This window comes from Anas acuta, chromosome 1, assembly GCF_963932015.1.
Source record: "Anas acuta chromosome 1, bAnaAcu1.1, whole genome shotgun sequence".
NCBI classification, from domain to species: domain Eukaryota; kingdom Metazoa; phylum Chordata; class Aves; order Anseriformes; family Anatidae; genus Anas; species Anas acuta.
Window position 1 is genome coordinate 62,894,258 of NC_088979.1, and position 18,027 is coordinate 62,912,284.

At 44.4% G+C, this 18,027-nt stretch overlaps 1 protein-coding gene across 1 annotated transcript in view; it reads right to left on the minus strand.

The window, feature by feature from the left end:
- Positions 1-18,027, minus strand: part of SH3RF3 (SH3 domain containing ring finger 3) — a 232,232-nt gene that overhangs the window by 14,075 nt on the left and 200,130 nt on the right. Inside the window, exon 8 of the mRNA XM_068679318.1 lies at positions 16,239-16,543. Within this exon, the coding sequence (XP_068535419.1) occupies positions 16,239-16,543 (305 nt within the window). The remainder of the gene's footprint in view (positions 1-16,238; positions 16,544-18,027) is intronic.

An 18,027-nucleotide genomic window follows, 5' to 3' on the forward strand; every position in this document is an offset into this window, starting at 1 on the left:
TTAATAACCCCACTTGAAGATAATAACCAGCTCTTCTTTCAGCTTCGGAGATGAGATGAGCACAGAACGCGGCTCCTTGGCTGATGACTGAGTGATAACGGAGTCCCGTGTCTGCAAAGTAATAATCATGCCATAATCCAAATACCAATTACACAGCCTGGCTTTATTAATACAAGTCTTCATTTTCTTTCTTTCTTTCCTTTTTTTTTTTTTTTTTTTTTTCTCTTCCAAACCACCCTAATAAACAGAAAATTCGGCTTTAATTTCTTCATCTGCAGCTCCTAATACTTCATTTCCTACCTATCCAGCCTCATTAAATAAATGAGGAGACCTTGCTGCAGCTGATGGAGAAACTGGCTCCAGCCATTGAAATGAGGTAATTTCTCATGCAACACCAGTTACATCAATAGATAAGAGAGCCAGAGGGAGGAAAAAAAAAATCATTTAAAAATGAAGAAAAGAGAAACAAAACTGCTTAAATGCTGCCCTGAGCCCTAAAGAACCAACGAGGAACTCATCTATCAGTCAGTACCCCCAAAACACCACTTTTATTGCTTGTTTAACTTGGTCAGAACTTTTTTCCAGTAAATTGAAGTTAGTGTCTGGAGAGTAATGCATTTTTATTCTGATTCCAACTTGGTTATTGGTGACCGATGCTTGCACTGGAAGAGTAGGTGGTCTTTTGGGTTATCTTTTAGGGAAAAAGCTGTTGAAATTCTGCAAAATTATTGGACTTGAGAGTTTGATGATTTTTTAAAAAGTGCAAAAACCAAACCAATATCACCTCAAAGGAAAACTTCTCATCTGCGAACTTTTTGGATACGCATTTGTCACGTGCAGTTTGTTAGTATTTCTGGTGAGGCATGGGTGATAGATATGCTTCACAGGACAACAGCAATTATTTTTCCATAATTGCTACACAAATATTTCTGATTTTAGGAAAAGACTAGTTGTACATCTCATGTGGTGTGGAAATACATGTATTTGCCAAAGATTTAGTTTTTAATGGAGACAACTGCTTCTGGCCAGACGTCTATTATTATAATCTCAGTATACAAGTATGCTAAGGAACAAACAGGATTTTAGGTTCGTAACATCATTAGCTCTTAAATTCCAGTGATAGTAACATGCACATATACATACATGCACAAACGTATTAGGCTTATGGTCACTGACTTTTACAATAACCAGTATTAAAGCCATAAATGCCTTGCAGTTAGATCTCACCAGGCCTTTTAAATGTTTTGAAAACAAAACTGAGAAAAGAAATTAGAGTTCAGGCCCCAGAACCGCAAAGCACACAGGCACTCAATCATGTGCTTTTGGTGAGCTGGGGGGGATGCAAGGCTCTAGAGACTACTAAAAGAGATGCAGAAGGAACCTAAAAATATATTTGAATATTCAATTTAGTTGGAATATTAGATCTTTCAAATACTGGAACAAAGTTAAAGACTAATTTGCAGGGAAAAAAAAAATCTGAAGTGGAAGCAGAGAGTCTCAGCCACCACTGGGCTTCCTGGAGTCTTTTGCATTCGTAACAGCCAGGAGGTAGAAGGAAAAATTACTGGTACTCTAAAACTATTTACAGCGAATGAGAGACAGATGATCTGCTACCCTGATATTGTCTTTTTTTTTTTTTTTTTTTTTTTCTGAGTTTGATGGAGGCAGAAACTGATGGATAGTTTTGTATTTCATTGCTTTTCCTGTTCTGGTACGCAGGGAATAGGTGATGGTTATGAAAAGTATGGAAAGTTTTAAGATACGCAACTTACTCCGTGCCCTGATACAACAGTTTTCAGTGATATTTTTTAGAGAGAAAAGCTGAAACAGAGCACCAGGGAACTGAAAACTACTCAATACCTCGATGAAATTATTCAAAATTGTGTGCTGAAAAAGTGAAGTACAATAACACCAAAGGAGGTGATGAAACCATGGTTCTGGCCAAGTCCATGGCAGCATTTCCACTTATTTACAAGCAGCCAGTATCTCTGGAAATAACCTCAAGCTCAGACGGATGTGTTTTAATCCTGAGTTTAGTCCATCTCTTCCTTTGAAGTGTGAGCAACCTCTCAGGGAGCTCAAAACAAGGGAGCAGACATGATATCCTCGCACACATTTGGCATTCAGCTCCCTTCCTCGCTCAACAATGCTCAAAGCACAAAGCATGGAGTTCTCCTTTGCTCCGTTCTCCTGTCCCTACGCCCCTCAGCCTCCAAGCAGAGGCACAAAGCATGCATATTTCACATGGTAAGCGTGGTCTCCCATCTCACTTCAGGAGGAAACTGAACAGAGGAGTTTCAGGCAAGTGCTACAAGCGCGAGATGCCCAAACAAGAGCAGTCGTCCAAGGAATCCTCATCCTGTGCTTCTGGAAGGAAAACCTGGCGCTCTGCAGAGCTGGGGACATGCTGTGAATCCCAGGTGGAAACAAGGAGCTTCCTCAGGCTGAAAAGAAGATCGAAGGTACCCTTCCCCTACCAGTATCTCCCGGCAGATAACTTAAATACCCGCTCTGCCTGGCAGGTTTTGTGAGCCCCGTTTCCTAGGCACTTAGTTCTACCCCCAGGTTAACTGGGAATTGTGAATTCCACCACGAAGCAAGAGCCTTGGAGGTAATAAACTTCAGCACTCAGCAAAAGTTAATGCTCATTGTGAGACTGGCTGACAAGTCAATGCAGTGCGTGCTCTGGGAATAGAAATCGATAACCCCGAGTCTACGCGTGCTGCTATTGACTCTAAATTGGCTATTCTCATACAGAAAGGGAGTCATTCCTAAAACCCGATGCTCAGCAGTATCAAAAGGCAAAAGATCATATTGGGAATTGCTAGGAAAGGGCTGGAGAGCTTGGCAAAGAGCTCCTAAAGGAAACACCATTGTGAAAAGCCCCGCCGTGCCTTCTTGAACACCATGTCCTGTTCTGGCCACCGCAGCTGGAAAAGGCTGTGGACTAAAATTAGAGAACTACAAACAGCGCAGGGAATGGCAAGGAGGATAACGAGAGGTGTGGAGCTACTCCTGCACAGTGGAGATGCCAGCTTGGAAAGCAGACAAGTGACAGGAAATAGGATAGCGGCCCACAAAATCCATTACTGCGCAGAGAAGGTAACTTGGGAACAGATCGCTTCTTTCTCACAATGCAGGAATTAGGGGAAGCATAATGAGATTATCAGGCAAATGGTTGCAACTGAAAAGTAGGAAGCACTTCTTTACACAACACATAATTAAATACAGGCTTGCTGCACACGGGACCGTGGAAGCCGAAAGTACAAACAGGTTCAAAAGGGATTAGAGAAATTAATGGAGAACCCATCCAGCAAAGGCTGTTAAAATGATGGTATGGATCCAACCTCTGCTTCAGGAAGCCCCGAGAGGTAAATGAAACAGCACTTGGAGCACACACAGGGTGCCTCCACCTTGCTACGAAGAGGTAGCAAGTAGAGGTAGTCATAAAATCATTGACAATGATTGTTATGAAAAAATATATATATATCTATATAGAGCTATTTGGGCAAGAACATAGGACAAAAACAGGGCTGAACCTTCCCCAGTGCCCTCCTAGCTTTGGGAAATCAGCTGTTCAGAGACTTCCTCAGCTGCAGGGGTCTGAGAGAGGGCAAAAAGCAGCCGGCAGGATGCAGTGTCAGCCGAGGAAGGGACACAGAAGGTTGGGAACTGCAACCCCAGAGCAGTTTCACAGCCCTGCAACCGCTACGTGGATTCCTCGGCTCCATCTCTGCTGTGCAAAACAGCACAGACCAAGGGCTGCAGAGTTTGCCCCGCAGTGAGGAGCCACAAAAGTAGTGGTGATGGGGCCCTGCTGCTTCCAGCTTGCTTCCTAACCTGGCACCACACTGCCTTGGTACAGCCCAAGGGCTCCCTTGGAGCTAGCACAGGGGTCTCCTACGTGATGCTGTCAAGTCTCGAGGACCTACCCTAAACTGAAGGCCAGAAATTTTAAACCTTTTAAAAAACATATATATATAAATCGAGTATGGATAAATGATTTAGGCAATTTTGGTAGACTAACTGTAGTTTCCAAGGAATTTAAGCAAAACAGATGGACAGATTACAAGCATCTTTCTGAAAAGTTAGGTTCATTTATCAAAGCTAGAGAAAAATCTATCACAGCTTCACTGACAGCACAGGATTCTGAAACGAGAAAAAGATGTAGGGACGCATTAAATTTTAGACAAACTGCTTAGAATCAGTGTTTTTTAAATATGATGATTTAGACTGACTGGTTAGCTTGCTGCTCCTTGTCTTTTGTAGGGAAATGAGGAAGATTTATCGGTCCTGGGGAGCACCGGGAGCAACACTCGCTTTTTGCAGCAAGCCAGAACAAGCTCACTCGTTGAACACTCGAATGAAAGAAAACCCATGGCAGAGTTCAGGATGTGCTTTGACACACTCTGATCTTACACATAGTTAGCTCTGGCTCTCCCCATTCGCAAGGGATGGATTTCATTTCAGAAGCAAACAGTTAGAACCGCGTGGTCTTGCCTTGTAATCTTATTAAATGACAGGCGAGTGAGATTTGTACTTGTATGGAAAGCAGAAACATGTGGGTAAAAGCTTTGGATTAGCGGAGGTCATCTCGTCCCTTGTCTGTGAGGATTGTATTCCCACTTGGTTGCTCCTACTGCAGCAGCCATGCCACCTCGGGCTGTAATTTCAGCACTTCCACCGAGCTAAACAGCATTGGGGTGGCTGGCGCTCGGAGGCGAGACTGCTTGTGGAAAATTCAGGCAGCACAGCAGGTAGATTCTCCTCTCAGCATCAATTCCCCACAGAAGGGAATCAGGTCTGCCTGTGGACAATGAAAAATTGGCAGGATTTGCGCGCGCCAGACACTGAAACACATTACGGTGAAATAATTCCTACAAACAATTCACCAGTTCATAAAAATGCATTTAGCTAGAGACCCAGGAACCAGCCGAGACTGACAGAGCTTATCACACCCGCATGGCCTGTGGGCCAGAGGCTGTGCAAGCAACACCCGGTGAACCACTCCTGGGACCCACACAGCTGGAAAAAGCCCTTTTCCCCTTCAGAGACCAATTTACCACATACAGGAGGAACAAGGAATCCCAAAATCATTTTAAAGGCTTGCAAAGTAACTGGCTGTCAATGTCAGAGGATTGCTCAGGCATGTAAACTACAATTTCTTTGATAGAGTAACCAAGGCACTGCGGCTTTCCAAATGTCACAACACTTGGGTTATTGTTACTAATAAAGCTCTGCGGTACCTAAAGGCTCGCTAGAAGCTGCTGAAGCTCTGGCAGAATTTATTATAGGAGCATCCTCTCTTCTGCAAAAATTGGGTTTCGCCTAGTTCTGTCTTTTTGTTACTTAAAAAATAAAAATGGAACCTGCAAAGACATTTTGCTAATACAAACAACACCCTTATGCCAAAGTCAGGTCTTTGGAGGAATGATATTCTCCTTTCTTAAATTAAAGAGCTGAGCAAGAAGGATCATCAGTGAAAAGCCCCATAATGCTGCTAAGCCAAACAAAACAGCTGTATGGTAAGGAGGGAAGGGGAGTCAGTAGCATTGTGGCTTTGTTTCCTTTTGCCCTGGTTCATTATACAGCAAAATCTTATCCTCCCACCCTATCTTCCCTTCCTTTGTCTGTTCTATCCACTTTTTCTTCCTAGACACATGACCTGCAGGTACGATCATCTAATTAAACGCAATTGAGGCACACTGATTTAACTAATTGCTACCTGTCACGTTTCCCACCTAAACCAACGTTCTCCATTTCCTCAGCCCACTCCAACTGTGAGACAAAACACGTCAGCTCAAATGTCAGGCGTCAGCTGCCTCGGGTGAACCAAAAGGTCTGGGGAAACGTTTTAAGTCAAAGCTGGCAGTAGGAAACCTTCAGTGGGGCAGCCAGTGAGTGCCCCCTCACACGGGTTGTGGGCATACTCACATCGTAGCCTCGTGAACTCTCTGGACACAAATGGCTCACGTGCTGTTCCTCTGGAGCATGCTACACAATGAGGCTGTGATGCTCAGTTGTATTCTCACAGTTGCTACTGCACAAATATCCAGCAGCAATGACAGATATGCAGCATCTTTCTCTTTGCTCTACCAGAAGAGGCCAGTGTGACCTGGAATCAAAGGTGGCTCCTGCCAACTAACAGCACAAAATGGTCGATTACAACTCAGAAGCTCAAAAAGCCTCTGTGGAAACGTTGGTTGCATAGATCTCGTATCTGAAAATCACAGAAACTATATAAAGATAAAATCACTGCTGCACTGGAGCAGAAATGACAGCTTTGTCATAACAGCTTGTCTCCAAGCCTGCCTACCGCAGCTGAAGTTGAAAACCCCTTTACGCAAGTCAGATGAAAGTGCACGAAGATTTCCCCTTGACCTCAGTGGCTGATCAAATGATGCAGTGTACCCAAAGACTGACAGACAGCCTTTCTTATTTTCAATTTAGCAAACTGGTGTGGGCAAACTCTGGCTTTGAATCATCTCATTTTCAGTTTGACCATGGCTAGCTGGAATGTCTCTGCCTAGGAAGAAAACAGAATTATCGGTAGCCTGGTAGTTAAGCACTCACGACTTGTAGCCAAGTTCTTGTACCGTGATTACTATTGCTGCGTCTGACAGTCCTCCTACAGAAGAGCAGACAATATGATGAGTATCTTGAACAAGTTTGCCCTTTCAAGTTCTTCTTGCTTGGACGGTAATGTGTGTGTTTGAGGGGTCCCTTCCAGACTTGCTCTCTCTCTGTTTTAACTCAGCAGCAGGCATCCAAGAAGTCAGACTGAAGACAGATAACCAGATGTTACCAGTTCCTTTGCAACGTGTTCCAGGTAATGATTTTCTGTCAAATGGGAGAGCATTTCAAGTAGGTACCAACAGGGCTTGTCTTAGGCCAGTGCTATTCAGTCTTTTCATTAATTACTTGGTAGATGAGCTAGAGCTCTAAAACCTGCAGTGGGCACTGAGCTGAGTGTGTCTGCCAGCAGCTGAGAGAATAAACAGGGTAAGAATTCAAAACAATTTTCCTAAAATGGAGAAACGGTCCCAAATCAACACGGTGCAATTGAGAAAGACAAGCATGACTTGCAACTGCTTGGAAGGATAAATCAAATGCAGAGATGCAAAATGAGGAGTGATGGGCAAGCCAGCAGCTCTGCAGAAAGGCACATGGGAGTTACAGGAGATAACAAACAGGGAGTGAGTCGAGATGCTGCTGTGGAAAAGGCAAAACTCGCCTGGAAACACATTAACAAGCATCTTTTATGTAAGCCATGGAAAGTACTTACTCAACCCTAACAAGGTCTCAGCTGAATTCCACTCTGGGGCGCTACTCCTCAACACCCCAGCAAGCTGAAGACTGCCCAAAGGAGAGCTGAAAGTATTATCAGAGACTCAGAAAACTGTACCTGTGAAGAAAGGCTAGGAACAGGGCTCGGTTAGTCTGGAAGCAGAGAAATTGTGAGAGCAGAACATGCTATTAGTTCTCTAATACTGAAACTATTGGAAGAGAAAGCTTATCAGCTGCTTCTCCAGAACAGGGCATCAAGAAGCATCTGTAATCATAGAAGATTTAGGAGGGATAATAAGAATTTTTTTACCAGTAGAGATGTGGAAGGACTGGAACAGATCACTCAGGGAAGTTGTAGAGTGATCTTAATTGAGTGATTTAAAGAGAAGTTAGGCATCCGTGGTCTGACTTTCTGGTGAACCCATCCCATGCCTGCGGGGCCATGATCCTTCCTACCTTCCCCCTGCCACCTTCCCTGCTGGTCAGCAGCATCCTTCGGCCAGGTTGTGTCTAAGCCTGCCAACCAAAAGTATCTGGCTTAGAGATAAAACCTATCCAGAAAAAAAAAATTAGAAAGTTGGAAAACCAGTTTTCTCTTTTATGTCCTGATCAAAGCCTAGCTTATGCGTTTCCCTTGCCACAGCAGGCACCACTGCGTGGACAGGCTCTGCCTGCCCGACCTCCCCCCTCTCCTGTCGCAAAACTGAAGACAGGAAGGGTAACATGATGTGGTACAGGAGGGAATTGAGATCTCTGAAGTCATCAAAAAAGCCAGCTAGTTCCATTTTTAAATATGCCAGGTCTGAACTGTTCACGAGTGGGGACTAAAAAACACAGAACAGCAAATTTACTTTACTGTAAATTAAGTTGGCCATGGCCTCACATTAAATTACTTCTCTCCCTGGGGCATCTGGCGATGAAGCCCAATGCCAGTCTGCTGCTAGAGTGCTGAATACAGTCTGATGTGAATGAATATTTTACCTTCTATAGTCTTGATTTAAAGAAACTTATCAGGGAACGAGAACCAAGCAAAATATATGCAAAAAAGCAAAGCAACGTGTTGAGTTCTGCCTTCATAATTAATAGTTCTTATAAAAGGATGGCTGCTTGACACCCCAAATTAATTGATTCCAAGCATCCCGCAGACATCGTGTCTGAAAAACAACTTCTGTATGGTGTACTTCCTGAATTCCTCGGGATGATCTTCTCTCTAGAGGGCATAATAAGAGCATTTTTCTTTAGACCAACAGGGACAACCACTGGCTCCATGTCCTCACTTGGTCTGAAGGGAATTACTTGATGCTTGAGACATTCAGACAGAAAAAAAAATAATACCACCACCACCAAAACTCCCCAGCAGATTGACTTTAAAGTGGCTTTACCATTTGGCACAATAAAGGCTGAGGGCTCGTGAATCTTTCTGCTGCTACTGCAAAATGAAAAATAAACAAAAATGTACAAAATAAGATAAATATCCCTCTGCTATAACTCGGTTATGCCCTCAAGTTACACGATGAAAACAGAAGCATGCTGCAGATATCTGTTGTCTGTTACAAAGTACTGTTTCTGCAGGACTGATGTTTGACAGAAACTGCAATTTCATTTAGTTTACGTAATTCTTCAAGCAGAGCTTATGGAAGTATTTCTGTGTTGACCCCAGATATTTTAACCCGCCTATTATGAGTAACCACAGAGCAAGGCAAGGAAAAATATCAGTACCTCTGCGACAGAAAAAGAGAAATGTGGACACTGAGAAATTGATTACTGCCAATTGATTACTGCCAAAAGTTCAAACTTTGTCTCCATAAGACAACTGTATTAGCACTCGAGATATTTGTATCTCGGTGAATAATCGCTGTTGCCTCTTGGCTGTGTGTAAGCACATGGTTGGATAACCACTGAGGAAAGCAAATGAGCCCTGGGCACGTGGGAGGCCGAGATGCCACCGACTCTGATGCCCTGCAAACTGTTTGCAGAGTTGCACTGCTGCTCACACGCAGACACACACACACACAGACACCTCCAGCTTTCTGTCTCCAGTGCTTCCTTGCGTGCTTTTCCCCAAACAGCACCGGGGATTTAGCAAAAACCCACGGGTCCTACGCGTTATAAAATTAGGTCCCTGCAGGTGCCAGCAGAACGCTGCACCGTGGCACCCAAGCAGCTTTTGCAGCCAGCAAGCAGATGAAGTGAGTTTCCTCCTGAAGCTAAAGCGCTCTCCATCCTGGCCTCCCCTGGATCTGCTTCCCCCTACAGCCACAGAGCACAGCACAGAACCACTCGAACCACTTCAGAAATCCTGCGACAGTGCTACGAGGCAGATAAGCAGAGGACGGGGGAGAGGAGAGGGAAGAGGAAGAGCTCTCAGAGGCTGCTTGGCAGCGAAGTCAACGCTGGAAATATCTGTGGGGAGTTCGAAAGCATTTCCTAACATCAAAAATGCAAAGAAGAAAAAGAAATTTTGATCAATGGCTTATTGCCCTTGATCTAAGCAAAAGAATCCTAGCCAGTCAGAAATAACAGAAATCTGTTTCATAGTAAGGCTGAAGTTTCTATGTTTTGACAGCTGGGGCTGATGCTTTTGGCTGGGTTATTTGCCAGCCCTAAAATATTCATCAGCGAGTTGCCAGGCTTTTGTCCTTTCAAATTGAACTCTAACGATGAAGGAGAAGGTGCTGGAGAGATTTGAAGCATGAGCTCTCTGCCCTAAAGCAGAACTTTGTGGCCTGAATTCACATGACCAGAAAAAGAGGTTTCCACTCCCTGGCCAAGTTTCTGGTGAATCACTTGCTGGTCACAGAGCCAAGATCTGTTCTTCTGGAGCATGGGAAGCAGTGGTGTGCTTGTGAGGAATACAGCCCCCCCTCCCTTGCTGAAAGGAAATGGATTAACAGTGTGCATTCTGTGCACAAGTCTTTAGAGATCTGAACTAAAATATTCCAGATTAAAGAGTTCTTCCTGAAGAACACATGGGAACATGCCCAGCAGAAAAATCAAACCTGACTCTGAAAACGATGGGTGAGATGTTGTTGTTGGCAGCTCTGGGATCAACTCAGATGTCTTACAGATTACCCAGACAAATTAGCTCCACATAATTTATTCTTTATAATTTTCACACAAATTTTTACATGACTATTTTAAGGTTGCTTCTTCCTGATGCTTTCCACATTCTGGCACACTTATTCCAAGAGTGCGAACCAGACTCCTCTGCTGCTGAGCAATTTGTTCATTTCTGTGTCTCGCTCTGCTTTCACGTTGTCACTTGGCTGTTATCGCTCTGTTTCCTACCTGTACAACTCAGGGGGCTCTCTTAGGTGAACTGGCTACAAAGTGAAAAATATTAAATCATTTCATATCTGCTAGGAAGACTGAATTCCTCTTCTGAAACTTCAGGGCCGATCAGACTGACTTTGTATCTGAAAAATCTACTTTCATCAACTCTGTCCTAAGCTGCTTTTATTCATCCCAGGGTGACCACTATTTTTGTTATGTCATTTTATATCTACACAGTCCCTGCAAGTGCTCAGCACTTCACTTTTGAGACTGATCTTCCATTTTCTGGATAAGGAATTCAATTTCTTTGGTAGATATGAAGCGATAACAAACCCTTTCCACTCAGGGACAAGTTAATATGAGAAGACGTCGCAACACGGCGGCTCCCAATAAATGAAAACTGAAGGTGAACTACCATGTAGAATCACGTCCTTTAGGCGGTTTTAGTTTTTCCAGCCGACAGCTTAAACACACGGCTCTGATGTGAAATCAGGCCAAAGAGCATCTCAGAGTTTACAAAGCCAAATTTTTTCAAAGGGCCTTTGATCTAGCCCCCAGCTCTATGCAGAGCCAGGGTGGGCATTGCCTGGTGGGACAGGGCAGCGGGCTGTGACTTTGGTGTGAGCAGAGGAAGGCAAAGGAGGAGCATTGGAGAAGGAAATCTCACTGGTCACATCTTCTCTGCACATAAAATGAGGCCAGGAATGAGGATCAAACCCCGGTCTGCAACCATTAATCACCGTGGGTTTGGCTCTCCTCCAGGACAGCGTATGGGCCACACCACGTACCACGACTGTTCTCGATAAGCAGCCTGGATGCAGTCACCCTGCTTTGGGTGGAGAAGAAAGCTTAGAAATGTGGATGTAAGTCATGCTGGGACACTTGCGCGGCCAGAAAACAGGCCTTGGCTTGTTCTACCTTGTAATTGAGTCCTTGCACCGGGATCAAGCCAAACAGACTGTATCATTTGAGGAATGCAGCTATTTTGAGCACAGCTGATATTTGAGAAAGTGAGTGACACCAGTGAGAAAAAATAACAGACAGATGTTTACTGATTCAATCTTCACATGCAAAACTGTTGGTGCACGTTCAAAGTCATTTTCTGAAGATGTGTCTCTTGCTATCTTAACATCAGCAAACAGAAACCCACTGTACTTTCCCATTCCCTGTGACATGCTTATCCAGCTCCTCTCCATATTCCAGGAACACAGCTACTAATTTTAAAACTGCAAATGGATTTTTTTTTCCCCTCAGCACAGTTATAAGGAACATTTAATTTTACATTGCCAATTTTCAAATATTTCTATACACTCTGGCTAGGTAAAACAGTAAGGAGTTGGTGTAACTCCGCGATGAATTAATGGGTTGTTCACTAGAGCAAGCTCTTATTTTCCTCTTTAGCAGATACTGGGCTAGACATTTTGGAAGAGTTTAATCAAAATCCTCAACAAAAGCCAAATGAGTGGATTTTAAAGAAAGTTTAATTACAGTGGTCAAACCACCCAGCATGATTTGCTTGATTTGATTAACGTAATGAGGAGCACATTTAATGAGAAATGCATTAATTCATTCAAACAAGTGGTTTTATCTGAGGTATTAAGCATCAGCCCAGATTATGTACAGCAGAAACTATTATAGCAAAAATTGACCGAGGTCAAGGCAGTAGTCATGCCATAATTACAAGCTCTCGGCTATAAGCTACCAGTTGAACTTGTACGGTGCTCTTCATGACTGAAAATTCAGGGTTCCCAATTTGAAAAAGCCCCCAAACACAGGGCTATACTTCCATTTCGCAGCCGGGATCTCCACCCCTTGCTTTTGAATGTTCAGAAGATTTGGGAACTGGGATTGTTTTCTCTGAGTTTCAGATGGCTGCACATGCAGATATCATTAACAAATGATGAAACTAGAGCTCAGAGGACCTCTGACACCCCTGCACATCCCTAAAGGAAATAGGGTGTACCCCATTCTCTCTCTGTTCTACCTCCTTCTTGCCCTTGTAACGTTCTGGGGTCACTCCTGTACCTAACCTTGAACAGTCAAGAGATTGACTTTGAAGGAAATTATTTCACTTCTGGGGAAGGAAAACTCTTTCTTGGAACAGAATAAGAACTGGCTTCAAGCAAGAAACATTTAAGAAATAGAAGAAAAACTCTGCTTTATACTTTGCTCCCTTCAACTCCCTTATTTAGCTAAACACCAGCCCCTATGCCCCAGCTTCCCCATTTCAGGTTTCCTCTCCTTGGCTTCACGCAGCATCCTCACCCTTGCCCTCCCTACTGATATCCCTTCTCCTTTGCCCCGCTACATCTCCCTGCAGCTGCTAAAGCCCTTCTCTCTCCTGTGCTGCCCTGAGCACGTTCCCTCTTTGACTTCTGCCGTGCTCCCGTGTCTGTATTCAGTGCCCAGCTTGTTATTCCTGCGGCGTCTGCCCTACCTCTGCGTGAGCTGCCTTTCCTGCTGCTCTGTACTGAGCCCATGCAGCACTGCAACAGCTTTGATTTTCAAGCGCCCTACTTCTAAGCTTGTTCCACTGCCTGAGTACTTTCCAAGCACAGTTGCACAGTGGACTTGAGCACTATCTATTGCTCTGGCTTACTCAGCTAGCACCAGCAGTTGGCAAAGGATGGCAGCTTTGAAACTGTTCCCTAACTGGGCAGGAGGCTGGTCCCGGGATCCTTCTGGGATAAATGCACACCAACAAGTGCAAATTGGCATGGAGCAAAAATCACTTACATCTTTGTAAGTAATTTTTAGATTTAATATTTAATATTTATTTTTTATTTACAAACATAAAAACTGGAATCAGACTCCATTGATTTTAGAAAAATCCCCAAACGTGCCTGTATCTGACTGCTGCACACCAAGAGAAACCTCTGAAATGTCATTGGCATATTAAACATTCGTGCAGGGAAAAGCATTAGCAGTGACTGCCTCACCAGTGCACCCAACAAGGATGTTCCCAATGCAAAAACAATCCTGTCTTGCAAAAAGCTACCCAAGTAGCATATACAGACTCATTACAACAGCTGCCCCGTGATGCCACATTTGGTACCCTTGAGTGGAATCTAGGCAGGAACTCATAAAGCACAAATTGGTAGAGGATCATATCTTAAAATACATTTTCCCACTATCTCTCAGCCTGGCCTTCAAGGAACCAACCAACCTTTCTAAACTCACTGTCTGGAGAAAATTTCCAAGGACCAATACATCTGACTATGCCAAAGTGACAAATGCAAAAAAAAAAATGCAGTTTGTCTCCATAGCCTTTCACAGGAAATATTCTCTACAACAAAACCATGAAACCCAGTGGATCCTCAGCATGGCCATCCCAGAATGCAAACCACTTCTTCTTACGTACCATGTGAACTCCCTCTGTACCTGAACTCACACTAACAATCAGCATGTGAAAGAAACACCCTGTTAACAACAAGAGAATGTTTCTCAAAACAGCTGGTCTGCCTCTGATTGCTCAGCCCTCATCCACAAAGGAATCCTACAAAAGAAACTGGAAAGACAAAGCTGGGATTAAAATGCATAATGTGACCAAAAACCATTGAATCCAACAACAATGTTAATTTTATGGCATGTTACAATTTACCTCTGATGCTGCTTGCTAATCTCCTTTTCTCAGGAGATAATTATCTGTGCATTTCTTCCACCCTGTGTTCTGTAGAGCTGAAGACCTTATTACCACTCCTCTTACTAACATCCTCTCTGTTCCTTTAATCTCAAAGTACATGACTGATAATAATAATGAAACAGAACTTAGACAAACTGATTGCAATCTTTGGTCATCTGGCAGTTCGCTAGTTATGTCCATGCTTCTGTTTTTTGCCCCTCAAACCTGTCTGTATTTTTCTAACAATATTTAGCAATAGCAGACATTGCTTCTCTCCACAGATATTCCTTCTGAGTGTGATGGCTGTTCCCTGTTCATCCAAAAACCTGCCCAACCAGCCTTCACTTTGGAAATATCAAATTTGGTTCTAGACAGGGCTCCAGTTGTGACTCACACTTCCTTCATGATTAGTGACACGGATTTTAGTCTGGCACTATTCAACCTCTCAACAGCTTCAAAGAGATATTTGGGTTTGATTTGAATTATGCAGAGAGCAGGAGCAAAACTTAACTGGCCAAACATCAGTCACTACTTCTAAAAGGAAAGGAAGCATCATTCACTCAGATCTTCCTAAAATGAAAGTGAAATACGACATGGACGAGATTCAGGAACATATTGCTCAACACAGCTGAGCATAGTTTTATACCACTCTGCAGTCAGAGATGACAATTTTTAGCGTCACTTCTGTCTGGTACTTCCCAGGTATTGAACTAATCTTTGACAATGCTGATTGCATTGATGTAGTACAATATTTGTGTCTCCCCTTTATCCACACAGCTCAAGAAATCATAATTTTACTTCTGTGCAACCAAATTCAGTAACTTAAAGGTGTAACAATCTGGGAAAGGTTAACCAATATCGTAGGTAGAAATTCAACATAAGTTTGTCTAGGAAATTTTGGTGTGTAGTCCTACATGAATTAAAATATATGGATCTACAGAATAGCATGCTAGTTTTAGGAGGTATTAAATGTGCCACTACACAAAGCTAAAAGGTAATATGCAGATCTACCACCATGGCTGAATGCTATACACTTCCTCTGACTTGCAGAAGTAGCAGAAGCCCTTGATGAACATTTGGAAGTCATACATTGAAAGCAAGTACCTAAATTTCACATCTCTGGCAGCAGTTTACACCTTTCCTCTTTCACTAAAGGACAACCAGAAAAGATAGGACTACATAAGGGCTTTAAAAACTCATATTCATCATCTTGTGAGACCAGAGGCTGCCTGTGACCCTGATCATTTGTGAGATCTGTAACCTCAGTGTTACCACGTCCAGAGCAAATGTTTACCCTACATGTGCCTGTCACCATGGAAAAGCCTGGTGAACACACGGGAAGGAATAGTTGCAGATCCAAAGGAAAAGCTAGCCCCCACATCTCTTCCTCACACTCATATACAAACCAGGAGTTTGCTTCCAGCAGGCCATTTAATCAATGGGCTCTGCTAGGCAGCACAGAGATAACCCTCAGCACTGATAAATGGAAGCTGTTAATCCAATGTAAACATTTGGTAAAAGGAAAACCTAAAAGGCAGAACGTGGAGAGCAGCTCTCCATGCTGGCTTTCCTCAGCCTGGTGCACAAGGGATGGAAATGTGGCTGCCAGGGCTGGCTCCTGAAGGGCCGACCCTGCCGTGAGCTGCTTTTAAGGCCCTTTTCCCTGTTCCACTGTGCCCTGGCAACATTTTCTGCAAGAAAACCAGATATTTGCAGAGTGCTAAAACTGCTCTGACTGCTCATGCGTTGAGGCTTTAGTGTATCTGGGTCACCCACCCTGCCATAACTTTTGCCACGTTATTGGCAGACTGCTTTTGACTTGGCCATCTGGCTTTGAGGTCCGAGACCCTGCTATAATGTCTTTATGCAAAAATGTGAGATCTGGACACCAGTCATTGGAAGGAACAGTGAAATTCAGGAGGAGAGCAGCTCCCCACGCTTTGCACCCCAGTGGGCAATGCGGGAACAGAGCGGTGGGGAAAGGACGAAGCGCGCAAACAACCTGAGGCATGGCAGGTGATGAAAACCCTCGTTGGCCCTCTGTGGTGGCCCTTACCTTCTCGTTCTTCCTCTCTTCAGCCTTGCTGGCAGGGCTGGGGCTGGCAGGGCCACCCAAGGGCCCGCCACCCACCTCGCCATTGAGGTGGGCTGCGCTGACGTTGGGCGGCGTGATGGCAGCGGCGGCGGAGGTGAGGGGGATGAGGGGCCGGGCCCCCGGGGTGGGCGGCTGGTGGCCGTGCTGTGGGGACACGGTGGGGTGAGGCCGGATGGTGGCGGCTGGCAGGCGGGAGGGCGAGCTGGGCGTCCGCAGTGGCGACACCGTGGCGGTGGGACGCTCCGGGGCTGGTGCCGGGGGGTGAGCTGCAAAGGGAAGGCAAAGTCAGACCTGGTTCCCTGCCATGCTGCCAGTCACTGCCATGAGGGTGCTGGAGAGCTTCAGCTCGTTGTTTTTCACTGAGGGTATCTCAGCATGAAAGTGCTTTGGGCAAAATCCTAGAAATCCCCCTATCTGCGGACCCCAAAATGGCCGTTCCTCCCTAGTGGTGCCAAAGGGTACAGTCTTGCTACCTACCTCCGTGCTCAGAAATAAATAAAAACCCTACCTCATTTTTAAATACCCAATCTCATTCCATCCGAGCTGTTTTCCAAACCGCCAAGACCCCCTTCTAACGTTGTTGTTAATTCCCTGAAATTTTCTGTGGCCATGTAGTGTGGGACCTAAAGGGTTAGCCCAGATGACCTCGCAGGAGGCAATTACAAAGGGAGGTCTCTTGTTTCAGCCTTAACAAAATGATCAGCAGCGCGTCGCTGTGCTGTGCAAGATAAATTAAGCTGGAATCCGCTGGAGAGTTTCTGAGATCAGCCTCATCTCTGCTAGCGAGGTCCCTGGGGGACTATGAAGTGCCTTTTAGCCTTGCTTGCCCTGATGAGCACGCCCTGCCTATAACCACTAGGAACCAGGAGCCGGTGCTCAGCTGTTTAATGGTGACCACGACTCACTGCTGAAGTCACCCCCCCAGGGATTCGGGGCACTGTTGCATGCCTCATGTTTCAAAAAGTGTGACAGAGCTCCAGGTCCATTCCCACAATGATATTTCTTTCGACTTCTAGGTGGGTTGGCTGCTTAGGTTGCTACATACAACTGCATTTCAGGTAGGTACAGAGCAGAACTGAGCCCACACTCATTCCCCCACTTAAATAATTAAATAGTACAACTGTCTTGAAAACACCCATTTCACAAATAATTTCAGAGTTTCATCATGAGGTTCAGTGCAGCACCATTTGAGCTTTTGAACAGTTTTCTGAGCACAACCTATTCACCCACTCTGCAACAGCCTCCTCAGCTGGTCAGGGCATCTACCTGGAACATGAAAGCACAGCATCCAGTCATTGTGCACTGCTTGTGCTACGCAGAGAACAGATCTAGGCAGCTGACTATCCTCTTTGTTTCTCCTTCTCCTTCTCATTGCAGCCTGAGCCAGGACAGTTTTGTGGATGAAGTCTGCTTGAACTACATCCATTCCTGACAAAAAGCTTTAATTCCGACAAGTCAGCTTTTCTTTGACCAAGAAGCATTTTTCTGGAAAATTTCTGACCCACTCTGATCTGTGGTTTTCTTAAAATTCATCTGAAGGATACATTTTTACACAGGACCAAAAGCAACTACTGGAGTTCACTCAATGCATAACTAAACAATAATGCCAGAACAACTCAAACCACTTTTTTTTTTCTTTTTTTTTTTTTTTTCTCATTTGTTTCTATGGTTAGTAATGGCACCCATTACCAGGGATTAAAATGACGAGGCGTGCCATTTGTCACACCTACTACACCAGCTGTGCACTCCT